The 16156-nt window shown below is 32.8% G+C and overlaps 2 protein-coding genes across 3 annotated transcripts; both read right to left on the bottom strand.

Moving 5' to 3' along the window:
* Positions 1-4866: 4866 nt before the first annotated feature.
* On the bottom strand, positions 4867-9122 carry LOC111916911 (dynamin-related protein 5A). Of its 2 annotated transcripts, none has more exons than XM_042898256.1 (8): positions 8560-9122; positions 8188-8379; positions 7878-8084; positions 7357-7785; positions 7033-7260; positions 6758-6953; positions 5620-5704; positions 4867-5162 (listed from the first exon to the last, which is right to left on the bottom strand). In XM_042898256.1, the coding sequence occupies exons 1-8, from the start codon at positions 8983-8985 to the stop codon at positions 4976-4978; spliced, it is 1950 nt and encodes a 649-aa protein (XP_042754190.1). In that variant the 5' UTR covers positions 8986-9122; the 3' UTR covers positions 4867-4975. The 2 variants fall into 2 exon arrangements, with proteins under 2 accessions (XP_042754190.1, XP_023768331.2); XM_023912563.2 differs by having other exon boundaries at positions 5620-6163; positions 8560-9120.
* A 3266-nt stretch (positions 9123-12388) lies between these two features.
* LOC111916912 (uncharacterized) lies at positions 12389-15453 on the bottom strand. The gene is made up of 9 exons (XM_023912564.3): positions 15169-15453; positions 14687-14787; positions 14369-14574; positions 14165-14270; positions 13536-13604; positions 13341-13405; positions 13163-13261; positions 12978-13077; positions 12389-12681 (listed from the first exon to the last, which is right to left on the bottom strand). The coding sequence occupies exons 1-9, from the start codon at positions 15302-15304 to the stop codon at positions 12619-12621; spliced, it is 945 nt and encodes a 314-aa protein (XP_023768332.1). The 5' UTR covers positions 15305-15453; the 3' UTR covers positions 12389-12618.
* Positions 15454-16156: the final 703 nt, after the last annotated feature.

Raw genomic sequence — 16156 nt, 5'->3', positions numbered from 1 at the left:
CGTTACAAAAACATATTATCAAATCATCAATACATATCTATATCTATTGTTTAACATATCTCCTTTCAACTACCAAAATTATCAATCGATGGACCACCAAAATTATCGATATGCACAAAAGCCCAAGACCACCAAATTGACAACAAGTCAACAAGTTCATGTGGTGGGCCTTAACGTTCTCTAGGGTCATCTAGTCATAATTGGCACCATTTCAAGAGATACCTGATTAGGGCATAATCAAATAATCAATAGACAATTTTCAATATTCTTGTATAAATTATTTTCTGGGTCATATAGCATAAACCGGCAACTACAAGACAAGCTACAATCTAGGCAATGTGCCTCAATTATTTACGTATTTACTTTTTGTTTAATTCCGTACAAAGATTGTGGAACAACTCCTTAAAGATATAAAGACCAATCTTTTTCATGCTAGAATGATTAAAAACGATAGTGATTTTTATTACTAATATGATTTATGTGTAATAAGATTAATTTGTTGACTAATGAAATCTAGATAAATATTGAATAAATGATAGTGTGGAGTGTAAAGTTGTTTAAATTTATTTAGATTTAAAGTACACTGCCCATTTAGGAACGAAACCCCTGAACCATGAGTGTCTAGAGGTAGCGTTCCTGATAGCGGGGTCCAAGAGGTAGAGCCCTTAGCTGGGGTCGAGCTGGTATTAATATTGTTTTATAGAAAATGTATAGAAATCTGAATTTGAGATTTTAGACTCGGTTTGACTCTAATCCTACGCCTAGTTCTAAGATATTTTAGTGACATTTTTGTGTCAGTTTTCAAGCAAGAAGTTATTTCATGTAACTGTCAATTTGGCAGTTTTTAGACAAGAGGTTATTTTCGTGTTAACTGGTCATTCTCGTTGTCTCCACTGGTACACAAAAAATCATATTTCATCATTCTATTTTCTTCTCTTATATCGAGTTTTATCCGATTGAAGGTTTCGAGAGTACCATCGAAATACTTTAATCTGAAAATGTTATCACAACTCCTAGTTTCCCAAGCATTTGAAACCAGTGTTGTAAAAATCCTGATTAGGTCCCGATTAATCTCCGATTAATCCCTGGGCGACACCCGACCGATTAGAGAGCGTCTAGCGATTAATCCATAGATCCGAAATGACTGAAACAGTAGAACCCGATGAAATTTTAACACTTTGAAGAAGTTATATCTCAATAGAAACTATTTGAGGTATGATTAGTGTTGTATTTATCATATTAACCTATTTTGTTATGATATTAGTGAAATTTATGAACTTTTATATGATATTAGTCATATTTAATTTTTTAAAATCTAACAAATTAGCAATTAATGGTCCCCAATTAATCTCCGTCTAGCCGATTAATCCCTTAACCCTAGTCCACCGACTAGCTAACGTCGAGCGATTTTTACAACCTTGTTTGAAACCCATTTTTCTAATAGATGATAGGATAGACGACAGGTGGTACCTTCGATGTAATGATTTCAACGAGTGTAATGTAATGTCGAATTGATTGCAGACAACTTATTTACTTGTTTAGTTAGAACAAGTAGGGTTTGCGATGTAGATCTGGATACCAACTTGGATCGTGTAAACACTTTCCGAACTGATATTTCTACCCTATGTCTAGGTTACAAGAAATTCAGCCTAGGATAATCCAAGATGACAGTTACGATTCTAGGCACAGAAATCATAAGTCAAACTGCTAGAAAGATTTTGTGAGTGTTTAAAGAAAAACGAGAGCTAATTTATGTGTATCTCTTCTAAAAGGAAGAGTTGTTTATATATAATAAACGAGATTAGGGTTTCATTAGGGTTTGGTCGTCATCAGTTGTTTTGCAAGCAAATCAGGGTAATCCGGATTTTAATGAGGATTTAGGGTTTCCAAAACTAACGAGTTTCGTTAGTATTACCCCAGCCAGGGGCTCTGCCCCTTAGACCTCATTATGGGCGCTGCCCCTAGATCCCGCCAAAGGTGCACTGCTCCTTTGGAAACCCCGGACCTAGGGGTGTTGCCTCTGGACCCCCGACTTGTTGTCGAACCGGCTTCTAACTTTATCTTATACATGCGTGTACTTCGCACAAACCTGTACATATATTAGAGTACAACTTATGAAGCCCCTTAGCTCACATGTTAGTTCCAGTTACATAAAATGACATGGTGACACAAAAATCACCAACATGTTCCATGCCTTTTTATTGCATATGGTTTTTCCGTTTTACTTTTTAAGCATTGACCGGTCAAAAAGAATATATATATATATATATATATATATATATATATATATATATATATATATATATATATATATATATATATATATATATATCTTTCAAACGTATAAAAAATCACACATTCTCCTATTCAATTTCTTTCTTTTCTTCAATTTCATTCATTTTTCTCTATTTCATTCAATTTAATCCAACTCCAATTCAAATGGATTCTCGTGGAAAATACAAACAAGGTGGTTCTAGCTAAGTACGCAGCCCACGAAACGAAAATGATCCTCAAGATTTTCCATTTTCTGTTCTCAATACCCAAAGTCAAAGGCATATTATCCACAAACCCAAACTATCAACAACAATATAAACAAGTTTCGAGGCAACAATCTTATAACCAATTTTGGCTTCCGCCAGATAATAGTAGTTATAATATGTATATACAATTCTCTCAATCGGTTTCGGAAACCTAATAAAAGTATTCTCCTCCCACGGTCTTTCAACTTCGTGATACTCAAAATCAAGAATTCAAAGAATCCAGTAACTTCCAAAATGAACAAACAAATGACGACCCTAAAACCGCCGTGGAGACCGGACAGGATTATACAAAAATAAAAAATAAAATAAAAAAGTGGACGGAAAAAATAAAGAGTTGGCTTTAGCTAAAGTGTGTATCAATGTTTTTTGAGATAAGGAAAATGACAATCAACAACGGTCTCTAAGGCATTTTGGGAGCGGGTTCTAGACCATTTTAATACTCAAGTGGGAGAGTTGGATCGGACAAGTCATCAAATGATTTCAAAATGAAAGGATTTCCGAAAAAAAAATTTAACGTTTTCAATGCCATCTACGACCGAAAGTTGAACAATCTACCTAGCGGGAGATCCGATGATGATGTTTTAAAATCGGCACAAAGCGAATATCATGGGCTTAATAAAATAAAAGTTTTTCCCAACGAAAGAGTTTGGGATATTCTGAAAACTACACGTAATGGTTGTGTGTCATAAAAGCCAGTGAAAACTCTCAGCTTCTTTCATCCAAAAGAACAAAAATATCATCTTCCAATGCCTACACAATCTCTTCTAATGCACAATTTCCACACAGATTCGGCCAAGACCGAATTCGTTCATGTTGAAGACTCACCGCTTTTAAGAAAACGAAAATGAAAAAAAAAATTGGTATCATCATCCGCACAATCTCCAATAGTAGTTGATTTCGTCAACGAAATCGACGACATCTGATCAGTAAGAAGAGAGGAGGCCGAAGAGAGAGAAAATATCGAGATAGAACATTGTGAATCGTGTGAGAAATCGAACAATTGAAAAGTTGGACTATTGGAACGGGAGATAGGTATAAGATATGAAAATTTTTCTCTCAGTCTATCTGACCATTACTAGAAGTGTGCTACAAATGTTGGTTGGGAAGAAAGGACAAAATGTGGAAAAATATAGTTGGGGTTTTAGAATTTTATTTTAGAAATTAAGTAATCTTTTTAGGGATTTTCATTATCATGTTTTTTTTTTTTTAAATTGTCGTTTTATCTTTCTAACTCCATACATAATAGTTTATTTTTAATCAAAAAATCTTATGTTTTACTTTATTTTAATTTTTTAGATTTAAATTAGTAACATAAGTTTAATTGAAAAAATAAAATATAAAAAATTGAGTGGGTTGAAAGAGATAAGTAGTATGAGTTTTCATGTATTATAGGATGAAAATGTGAAATGAAATGATAGCAGTAGTTAGAAAGCGGATTGAAGGGTGAGAAAGATGGATGTAATTGAGGCGAGTCGAATCGAGCACTACAAACCTTGAAACTCGACTCAGACCTTAATTTCAATTTCAAGTTCGAGCTCAACTCGATTAACTACTAAGAAAATAAAATTACCTTAATTTACAATAGAAATATTAGTAAGCTCATGAGCTCGATTCGACTCGAATCCTATAATATGAAAATATGAATAAAACATAAGGTAAATGTGTAAATATAATATTGCTTCTTTAAGCCTGTGAGTTTTATGAGCCACGTATTCCAATACTTAAGCACCACTCAATAATGTATTCAAGTAGCTCGAGCTCGAGCTCTCAACTTAAGCTGAGTAAATTTCAAATATTTTTCAAGTCAATCTCAAGTATCTCACGAGTTGGCTCAAGTTGGTTACACCCCTACATTCCACCCTAAAAACAAAGGTGAAAGTTTGCAAGTTTTGCAACAAATATATTATATTTCCAAAAATAACAGCAAATTATTCAATCAAAACATCTACTTTGCTTCGTTATTACTTCCTCTATTTCGAAGGGAAAAAAGAAAAGTACAGCTCCACTTTGGATGTTAAACACGTTATTGGTTTGACCTCAAATTTGGTACCCATTTTGAACTTTTAGAAAAAAGAATCGAAGAAAACGAAGGTATTTTTTGAACTTTATAAAAACTAAAAAAAATAAAAAATAAAATAACCGTTACGTATGATGCAAAATTGAAAATGTTGATTCAGAGGTGTACTTGATTATTTATATGTTGATTTTAAATTTACCAAACACCCTAAACGCTTAACGATCAAAAGTTTTAATGGAACATTCCTTGAGATAAGAAAACTAAAAAAATATTTGTTTGATATTATCTAGATTAGAGGACCAAAAAAGCTGGTATAAATGTGTATTTATTTATTTATATCAATTGTTACACCCTATATGGATAAACATCATGTAACATAGTTACAAAAAAATAAATAAAAAAAAATAAAAAAACCATTTTAGAGTGATCTAGCAATAGATTTGAATTCAGACAAACAAGTGTGCAATATCTTTTGACGTTTTTGAAGAGACTCGCGTTCATTTTGTAGGACATCAATTGCTCCCGGAGCTACAAACATATCCATAAACTTTTCATCATTTACAGCGAATAAATCCAATCCAAGTGCCACCATTAGCCTTTCGCGACTATCCACATAAAAAAAAAAAAAAAAATTAAAAACATGATATTTATATGGAATAAAAACATGATATTTATAAAAACAAACAATAACATCGAATAATGTTTTAATGTTTTTGATGAAAATGTTGAAAAAAAGAACATCGTATTTATGGCTACCCGATAAAGGTACATATGAAAGCATTAAAAGCTGTATAGCTATGAATTATGTGATGTATATGAATAAAGTTTTCAAGTTTTTGATGTACATCAAATAAAAAAAAAAAAAACATGATATTTATGGCTACCCACATGGGAAAAAAAAGTCAACAAGTCTACAAAAAATTAAACATATAGAATAGCATTAGAAATATCGAAAAAAGTTTTTAAGTATCATATGTAATTGAAAAAAGTTTGAATATCTTATATAAAGAGAATAAAACATCAAGATAAAAAAATTAAAAAAAAAAAACATTAGAATCATACCATGGGGTTAAAAAACCAGAATTCAATGCTGATGTCACACTTCGCTCAATCAAAACTTCACGAATTCGTGCAAAATGTTGTGAAGCTGATAAACAAATCTCAGAATACGAAAAACCCGATTTCAAATTATTATTATTACCATGAATCCTTGAAGGCCTTTTATAAATTTCATTTTCTTTTTTAATTACAAAATTATCATCAGATGGTTGGTCAGGCGAAGGGGTTTCGGGGATAGTCATGTAAGCTTCTCGTGGGTCCACAAGTTTGCCAGGTGTCATGTCCTTATTGGGTATGTTTTCTTTTCTAGATATTTTCGTTTTATGTTGTGATAATTCAAGAAATAATGTTGAATGTTGATATCTGTAAGGAGTAATAGGATCGGTTTCATAACATATTTGAGAATATGAGCTTGTGACTGAATCGAGGTGATGGCGAACAAGTTGTTTGCATTCTTTTGAAAGATTTTGTATGAAAGAATTGTATGAGTGTCTTAAAGCGGTGTGAAATCCTATGTATCCCTCCATATCCACAATCTTTTTTGTATCTGTCAACAAAAAACACAGTCACAATCACAGTCACAGTCTCACAATCACAGGTTTAGTCCGTATCTTTTTTTTTTTGACGTGGATAGTCATGTCTCAAAAGTAACATCCACACTGGTGTCAAAAGAAACATGTGAGATGTAAATCAGATACACAGTGAGCAGTAACAAGAATCCAAATCTACATTGGAACATGTAGAACCAGCAAAAATCGAGCCATTCCAAAATTAACAGGTTGAGTTGAGATTTTTTCAACATGTTCAATTAAACAGGTCAACTTTAAGAACCCTTTTAACTTAATAGGTTCGGTTACGGTTGAAATTTTGACCAAAAGTCAACTTGCCGACTCGTTTAAATATATTTATTTATTTTCATATTATAGGTTGTTACTTAGTTTAAACATTTTTTACGTAATGTTCGTTTGAAATTTAATTGAGTCAACCCAGAAAACCTGTTAGATGTTTATCTAACAGTTGGGCTGGGTTGAAATTTTCAATCTGTTTAATTTAAACAGATTGATTGGGTTGGGTTGAATTGAAAATTTTTCAAATCTGTCTATCTAAACCCAACCCTAAACACTAAAGTTAAAGAACTTACAATTAGCATGGGAGAGGTGATTTCTCTCAATAGCAAGATCAAAGAGGTTTCTCAACACAAAAGCAAGCCGTTCACAAGCAGTATCAAGCATTGGGGCAAGCCAAGATCGGGCAGCTGCCCGGGCAATCTCAGCAGCCGCCTCCACAATCCCTCTCCCGCCACCTCTACCCGCATGAGCAAGTATTATATTCGCCACCTATCAAAATACATTCAAAATCATATTATCCAAAAAAAAAATCACTCGTGTTTAAGTGAATTTTAGTGTTTTTTTTTACCTTCTCTCTTGAAACAGGAGGGCATTCGATTGAATACGTAGCACAACGAAACTCATGCATAACTCTTTCAAAAGCAGCACCACCATAAAGGCGAAGGCTACCATTAGGTGGCTTTATAGCAGTCGAAACACCAGGCCAACTTCCAATTCCACTTTCTAATCTTTCCTCTTCTGTTGTTTTTCCCCATTGCTCTGGGTCAGGATCCGCTGCTCCATCTATCAGTGATCCCTTCATCCAACAATAACAATAACAATTATTGGGGGTAAATAGGTAAATACTACATGGATACTAACTATACAAAGTTAACGAAGAACAACTTTATACCAAATGGTTGCAGATAGAAGATGCAAACAACATTGATGATCTACGAAGATGAGCAACATCTGAAGTGGCTTGAATTTTGGAATCCATGGAGTTTAATTCGGTAGTGACTTCACTACAACGTTGTTGAAGCAATGCCAAAGTTGTTGGAGCAGCTTCTTTATATCTCTTTTGAAGCTCGGATTCAAGGTAATCTTTAAGACATGAAAACCCAATTTGGGATTTATATTTTTCTTCATCAAATCCACCTTTTACAGAGTTTTGTAGATGGTGTAATACATCAAGATCCACTTGGGAGATTTGGTGGCGAAATTCTTCATTTGAAACTGTTGATTTGTCTTTTGGTAGAGCTACAAAAAAGGGGCGTGTATTTTCTCCAAGGTAGCCACTTGCACTTAAGTAGCTATCCACTTCCCATCTTTCAGTGAATTCCTACAAGAATTATTACATTTTTTTTAAATCTGTATAATTGGTATATAGATTATAGATTAGCTTAGAAGGATTTTGAATGTTTGTGTATATACCCTGAGGCGATTATCAAATTTGGAGACAACAATTACAGTTCTTCGAAAAGTTGGATCAATTTCGCGAATGGAATCAAGCCATAAAGATGAGCACCATTCCACACTACTTTGTTGAAGGAATACAAGGATTCTGTGTGGTGGGGTAGCTAATGACTTGACCATTGATAGGATTTCTTCTGGTGTGCTCTCTGGTTCACCTTTTTTGGCCTGACAATTACAGTTTTTTAAGTTATAAGTATCATTAACATGTATGTAAATGTTGATGTTGATGTTGATTCAAAAACTTGTGAGTATATTGTATGTGTGTTACCTTGAGAACAAATCCAGGAGTGTCGATGATGGTGAGATTAGGGCAATGTGCATATTCAGCTCGCATTACAATTGGCTTAGGAGAGACTGCAGTTTTAGTCTTTTTCAAGAGTGTATCTGTTCTTGATTTGATGGTGTCTGCAATTGCAGATGCTGACATTATAGGAGTGCCATATTCCTCAGAATCTTCTTCCTGTTGTTTAAAGTGAATTTTGAGAATCAAACAAGAAATAAGTAAATTTGCAAGAAAATAGAAGCTCTTTTAAAGAAAAAATGCTCCAATTTGACCTAAATTTCAATCATAAACCCTAACTACAAATTAACTTTATGCTTAACACACGATCATATGCAATTGGGGGAAACCGGAACTGACCTGAAATCGACACCTAGGATCGAGAGCAGTAGGATCATGAACCATCTGAAGTATGAGAGGTCTACGGGTACCCATTTCGACCTCGCGAACGTTAAATCGGAATCCCAGAAGTGCTTCGAGAAGCGAGCTCTTTCCATCAGACTGACCTCCAATGGCTACAATCTCAGGAATTGGAAGCTTTTCTCCAAATGCAACTGCGGCAGCTTGAAGGCGATTGTAGGCTTCGAATCGTGCCTTGAAGGAAGACGACGATTCGGTGGTTTTCTGGTGAGAACGCTGGTGCTTCCTTGAAACAGATGAAGAATTTTTATCGTTTAGTGTGGTTTTGGTTGGCGTTGTTTGGAAGCCATTGGAGGTCGCCATTGCAGAATGCAGAGAACTGGAGGGAGAGTTGGATTCAGTTTGAATTGTTCGAATTTGGGACATGATAATGATAGCCGTTGTATAATAAAGATAGTAAGTGGGCCTAAAAAGCCCATTTCTATATGTATTGTTTTCCAACTTTTATTTATTTATTTGTGTATATAACTATATATCATCTTATTTATTTGATTATTATAAATTATAATATTGTATTTATTGTTTTAAGGAATTACGCTTAAAAAATCTATATAGTTATAAAAATTTTATTTGATATTGATATCTACACTAATAAATAAAATCATTGTTCTGCCACATGTCATGTCCTCAATGATCTGGACACATGACATTTTAATAGATTTTTAGAATTTTATTATTTCCAAATGTAATTTTCTGATTGGTTTACATACATAGCTTATTTCGATTACAATTTTGCTAGAAATAAAGGCGATAATTAATACAATTGATGTCTTTTTGATACCCTCATTTTACATCTCCTCATTTACGCCTCCAATTATTCTCTCAATCCATCATCAGGCTTCCCATCTTCGATCAGCAATCCAGCCCAAAACTCCATCATCGATCTTCCAATTTCTTGATCTACCAACATCGATCTTTAGGATCTACATCCATCTTCATGCTGTAACCCTTGCAATTATCGATCTTCCACGTTCTCAGTTTAATTGTTGGCGTTATTATAGGTACGATTCTACTATCCTTGCACACCAACTGTTTGATTATATGCTCATAACAGTTTTTCGTCTGGATTTCTCGATAATTGGTCAAATGAAGCTTATGTGTTTGATGATATAATTGTTTGCTATGTAACCCCCGGATGGTTAATGGTTTAGGTTAGTTGAAATAACCCACTTGGTGTAATTTGCAAGTTTCTGAGAATCTTAATAAACGACTTCAATTAAGATTAAAAAATGTCACCTGCATCAAATTATCCCTGCACACCAACTGTTTGATTATATGCTCATAACAATTTTTGGTCCGGATTTCTCGATAATTGGTCAAAATGAAGATTATGTGCTTGATGATATAACTGCTTGCTATGTAACCCCCCAAATGGTTAATGGTTTAGGTTAGTTGAAATAACCCACTTGGTGTAATTTGCAAGTTTCTGAGAATCTTAATATACAACTTCAATTAAGATTAAAAAATGTCACTTGCATCAAATTATCCCTACACACATGATCGAGTGATTAAAAGCATGAAAAAAAAAACTCTTATTTGTTAAAAAAATCATAGATGTGATTGTTTTTGTTTCAATTTGGTGTACATTCTGTTTTGGCAAATATTAGAAAATTGTTAAATTTGTCACAATATATTTGATTATGTATATTTTTTGTTCATGATAACATAATATTTATACTTTGTTGGAATGAGTAATAAGGTTTCAAAATGTTTATTGTTGGTGTTATTACAGGTTCGATTAAGTATTGATAACCCCCAAAGTTACTCGTGGGTATAAGGGTAGTATGGTCTTTTTAATTAAAAATTTGTTTGTTATCTTTTTTTGTTCATGATAACATAATACTTATATTCTGTTTGAATGAGTAAAAATGTTTCATATTGTTTATTGGTGTTCGTTTGTTATAATTGATAACCCCCAAATTTACTTGTGAGTATAAGGGTAGTAACATCTTTTTAATCAAGTATTTGTTTGTTATCTCCACAGGTGGTACAGTTGTTCTGGGGGACGAATTTCTCTATCAAATTGTTGTCTATCTGAATGGTACATCCTTGATGGTAAGTAGGTGGTACTTGAGGTATTATTAACTTTTTAAATGTTCTATATGTGCTGCACAAAACTTGATTTGTATATCATTTTCGGTCTTATTTTGCATCCACACTCCATCCACTTCTGTATAATGATTTCCTTATCTTGTGTATTTGTTGTAAATTAACCTTTTTCCCTTCTCAACTAACTACTTTGTGACATGTCATTTTAATTTGTAAAATATGAGTATACTAACATAATACTTATATTCTGTTTGAATGAGTAAAAATGTTTCATATTGTTTATTGGTGTTCGTTTGTTATAATTGATAACCCCCAAATTTACTTGTGAGTATAAGGGTAGTAACGTCTTTTTAATCAAGTATTTGTTTGTTATCTCCACAGGTGGTACAGTTGTTCTGGGGGACGACTTTCTCTATCAAATTGTTGTCTATCTGAATAGTACATCCTTTGATAGTATAAGTAGGTAGGTAGTACTTGAGGTATTATTAACTTTTTAGATGTTCTATATGTGCTGCACAAAACTTGATTTGTATATCATTTCGGTCTTATTTTGCATCCACACTCCATCCACTTCTGTATAATGATTTCCTTATTTTGTGTATTTGTTGTAAATTAACCTTTTTCCCTTCTCAACTAACTACTTTGTGACATGTCGTTTTAATTTATAAAATATGAGTACACTACCACATTTCTACCACTTTAAACACCAAATTGAAACTACTATGTTTTACTGTTTGTGTATGTAGACATTTATTTTTCAAAAATGCAACATCCTGCATACATTTTACTATCATTATCTTATACTAATTTGCTTAGATAAAGTGTATATTTGTTACCTTGCAGCTTCTACGCAAGGTTGGAATATGCTTCTACACAGCGCTAAAATCAATTTTTTTTAACCATGTTATCACTGTGTGTTTGTGTGTAATTATGTATGTCGTTTGTATTTGTCTTTAATTATGTTTTAAGTATGTCGTTTGTATTTGTCTTTAACAATGCAAAAAAGCAAATAAAAAATCAATCTTTATAACACATATACTCTTTATAGCACATATTAGCTTCCTTTTATTCCAATTGTACAGTGTTTGTTGATTTTACTACATTAAATATGTTTGTTTTAATAATGTAATAGCATTCTACTTTATAGATTGTTTATTTTTAACATTATAGACTTATATTTGGCTTTAGTTTTATGATTTTGCAGTTCTTAAATAATATTTCCCCTGCTCCTGTTGTTTTTGTTTGTTAATTTGTGTAATAGCATCATAATTTATATTTTGTTTTTACACCATAATGGCATCATACTTGCCTCTTTATCCCTTAATATCATCATAATGTATTATGTGATACAAATGAAAGTATGATGCTATTAAGAGATAAAAATGCAAAAAATCATTTATTGTAATAACTTCGTGTAATACACGGGTCTCACACCTAGTATCTTAGTAAATAATTCAAATAACAATAAGAACAATAAACATACCTATACAACATAAGTCTTGATAACTTATTTATTTATTATACAACAAAATTACAGAATTTTTTGTAATACATTTTTTGAAATATTTCTTTGGTTATTTTGTAATCTATTTACGTTGGAAGGTAACATTTTGTTGAAACAAATGTTGAGAGTTAGACTCTTTACTATAACAAATTTAACCATGAGGTCATTATTTTTCTTTATATTTTACTTTTTAATATATAGGGAAAAACCGAAAAATGGCCTAAAACCTTGACACTTTTTAATAATTAACCCGTTAAGAAGCACATACATATCTCAATAGTCAAATTCAATACAACCTTAGAGCAACTATACAAGCATGTGAAACAAGCCCATTGAGTTTGCATATTTTCCAAAACACCCCTTTGAGTTTAAACCAATGTCACATTTCACCCATTTTAAGTTTCAACTTTCAAAATATCGATCAAGCATCATCACTACGAAGAAGATCATAAAAAGCGTATGAGCTCAACTGCAAACTTTCCCTTCTTGGTTTCGTTCACTTCTCCTATCTGTCGAAATGCAAAACACCAAGGTGTTATTTGACAAAACCAAAAAATTTATGTTTGTTTCTTTTTTATTTAATAAACATATACATGTGTCTCTTTTTTGACCTAATAGAGAAAAAACGACTTAACAACAGAAAGTTTGGAAAATGATATGCTTTCCCCATTAAGTCGTGACCTTTTACAAAACTCCCCTCACTTATTTTTCTTTCCATTTCCTCAAGTTTTTCGTCATTGTCTTTTAAAATATCATTAATCCAGACAACATTTAGTAGGAAAAAGACAGTTTTGTGTTATCTAACCTTTAGTCTTCCTTTCCCACTTACAGATATCATGTCTCCACTTCTTATAGTTGTATTATTCTTCGACACAGTCACCCAATTCACACGCACATCCCCATCACTAAAACACAAGGCTCCAAAATTAATGCAAAAAAAAAAATGATTTTTTTCAAATAATATCAAGAAAATTGTCATAAGAGTTGTACCTAATCAAGGCAACTAATTTTGATCTTGAAATCTTGAATCCTGCACTTGCTATGGCATCAATTCTCATAGAAGCTTCTACTGTTTTGAACGTTTTAGTCCTACAAAAAAGCAAGTTTTATGTCAAGTTTATTACGCTAAAAATATTAAAAAGAAAAAAATAATATTTTTGTTAATGACCTTGGTGGTTCATATTCAAGGGCAATCAATGGCATCTTCTTACATGTAACGGGTACATTCCCAACCTATCATAGATAAAATTTATGTGAAATTGACCCTTATTTGATTATAGACTTATAACATATTCCCTTAAATGTTGACTTTCAAAGTACATTCTCTAAAATAGAAATTGACTAAAGTCCATTCCTTTGTTACCTTATCGAGTGACATGGTAAGGAAGTCAACTAATTCCTGAACAACAAGCACATGAGCTCCTTTTTCACCCTACAACCAAAGAAAAAAAATCAAATGGTTTTCAACAAATTATATGTAATTTCTTTTTCTTTTTTTCAACTTCACTTTTTGTTATTCGTGTATATGCAAATTAAACTTATGCAATCAGCTTTACCGTTTGTATCTTTTTACTGTCAACTTTATTGTTTGTATCTTTTTACTGTCAGTTTTACTGTTTGTATCTTTTTACTGTCAGCTTTACTGTCTGTATCTTTTTATTTTTTTACTGTCAGTTTTACTGTCTGTATCTTTTTACTGTCAGCTTTACTGTCTGTATCATTTTATCTTTTTACTATCAGCTTTATTGTTGTATCTTTTTACTGTCAGTAAAAGCTTTACTGTTTGTATCTTTTTATTGTCAGCTTTATTGTTTGTATTTTTTTACTGTCAGTAAAAGTTTTATTGTTTGTATCTTTTTACTGTTAGCTTTATTGTTGTATCTTTTTACTGACAGTTTTATTGTTTGTATCTTTTTACTGTGAGTAAAAGCTTTACTGTTTGTGTCTTTTTACCGTCAGCTTTATTGTTTGTATCTGTTTTTCTAATATTACCTGCAAAAGAATGTCCCCTACTTTATCTCTTACAATCCCCGTGCCAAGAATAGAGCCAAGAAAGTCACCATGGGAACAAGGTTGAAACCCAAAGTTCCCCGAAATACTGATAAAAAAAATCAAAAAGAAATCAATATATCAAAGATCTTTAAACCCAAAATTTGAATCTAAAATATAAAAAAGACAAAAATAACCCTGAACCACCTTATCGCCGCCACAACGTCGGGCTCGGTTGTCAAAGCTTCCGGATGACCAACTGACAGCCGGCAACGTTCAGCCTCCGGGTAACCACCTTGAGAGAAAACCTTAACATCTGCTAACTTTTCTAAAATTACCATTGACTCCTTCAACACAGGTGGTGTGAGAAAATCCGTATGAAGAACTTCACGCCTTAATGATGCCCGTTTTGCCTAATACAAACCGAAATTTGAATCTATAAGAATCAAGAAATGGCATTTTTTTCTTGTTTCGGGAAGCTTCAAAAGCAAAATTACCCTTTTACCCCTTGTCATGCATAGTTACCATTTCAAATATATGCTTCACTTCTTCATTAACAACTCCCTTCAGTGAAACCTCAGAGTCACCCTTTATAGCTTGTGCCACATGACATATACCAATAGTCCCTAAGTTGAAACACAAAAGGAATCAAGATTTAGGGGTTTGACCTTTCTGAGGTCAAATCTAGTATTTCTAAAATGCAAAATTTATAGGTGTTGTTACACATTTAACACCAATTGTATCAGTATTTTGAGTTCCTGTTGTAAACAGTAAGTAGCGAGAATTGTTTTCAAGAAAACTTCCGGAATTCGCATGTAATTTTGAAGTTAAACGGTGAAATGTTGGACTTTCAAAGTGAAAGGATAATCAATTATTAACTTTCAGTACGTATACATTAAACCCATGACTAATTAACATAAAATTAAGAAGAAAGCAAGTAAATTTGACAAATCGTGACACCAATTGCAAAAAAAATTGAGAAGGGATATGAGAATTGATGATGAAACCTGAAGAAGTCAAAGGAGCATGGAATAAAGAGGGAGGAAACTTATGGTTGAGGAGTGTGAAATTAGGGCTAGGGATGATTTGAACGGCTCTTTTCAGAAACGGCTGTGCCGCGGCGGCGAAGCTCATTGATACCATGGCCGTCGTATCTGCCTTCTGCCGGAATCTTGCTTATCGTGCTAGTTTGAGATCGAATGAAACCGTTATTATCTTGAATTCGTGTTTGCTGCCACTCGTAAAGTTTGGCTCTTGAATCTTGGATTCGATAACCAAATGATAATTAAAAAGATAGGCTTCTAAATTTCCAGTTTTAGCCTCAATTTTTTAGAAACCTTTTTTTCTTCAGCATTTCATGTTTTTATTTATTTTTTTTATTGAAAAACTTCATAAGGCCATGGGGTACAGTTCTTTTTTCACACATAAAAATCCTATGTCGAGCCTATATGGAGGAGATGTTCACTAGTGAACATCGCCCCCATCGCCCCCATTAGGAGTAATGGTGGTGTGGATTGAAGCCAATTACGGGTTCTCACACCCAATCAAAACCGTTTCTTTCTATCTCTCTTCTTTCTCTCTCTCTCTTTTGTCTCACTCTTGTTCACTAGTGAACACCACCCCCGTGAATAGTAAATCAGTTGTGAAGATGTATAGATGATGATGTGGAATGGCTTTCACGCGTGTTGATACCCCATAGCCTTAAACTCAACAAATTTACATTTAATCTAATGGATTATAACCATCAAACCGTTTAAAATCGATTACCTTGCATTTTTTGCTATATAGGATTTACCGAACTCAAAGCCTTAAATTAAATATTTTAAAAAATATAAGGATTTTAACATACAAAAAAGATAATATAATAATTTTTTTAAGGATTTGATGAAAATGTGTTGGGTTTTTCTAAGGTTTTTCCTTTATTATTTACATGTCATTATTTCTCTTATGCCTACAACAAAATCAACTATAAGATCATATATGGCCTCATCATTC

This window comes from Lactuca sativa, chromosome 9 (assembly GCF_002870075.4).
Source record: "Lactuca sativa cultivar Salinas chromosome 9, Lsat_Salinas_v11, whole genome shotgun sequence".
NCBI classification, from domain to species: Eukaryota; Viridiplantae; Streptophyta; class Magnoliopsida; order Asterales; family Asteraceae; genus Lactuca; species Lactuca sativa.
Note: the sequence above shows the minus strand (reverse complement) of the source record. Positions and strands in the feature narration are given on the sequence as shown.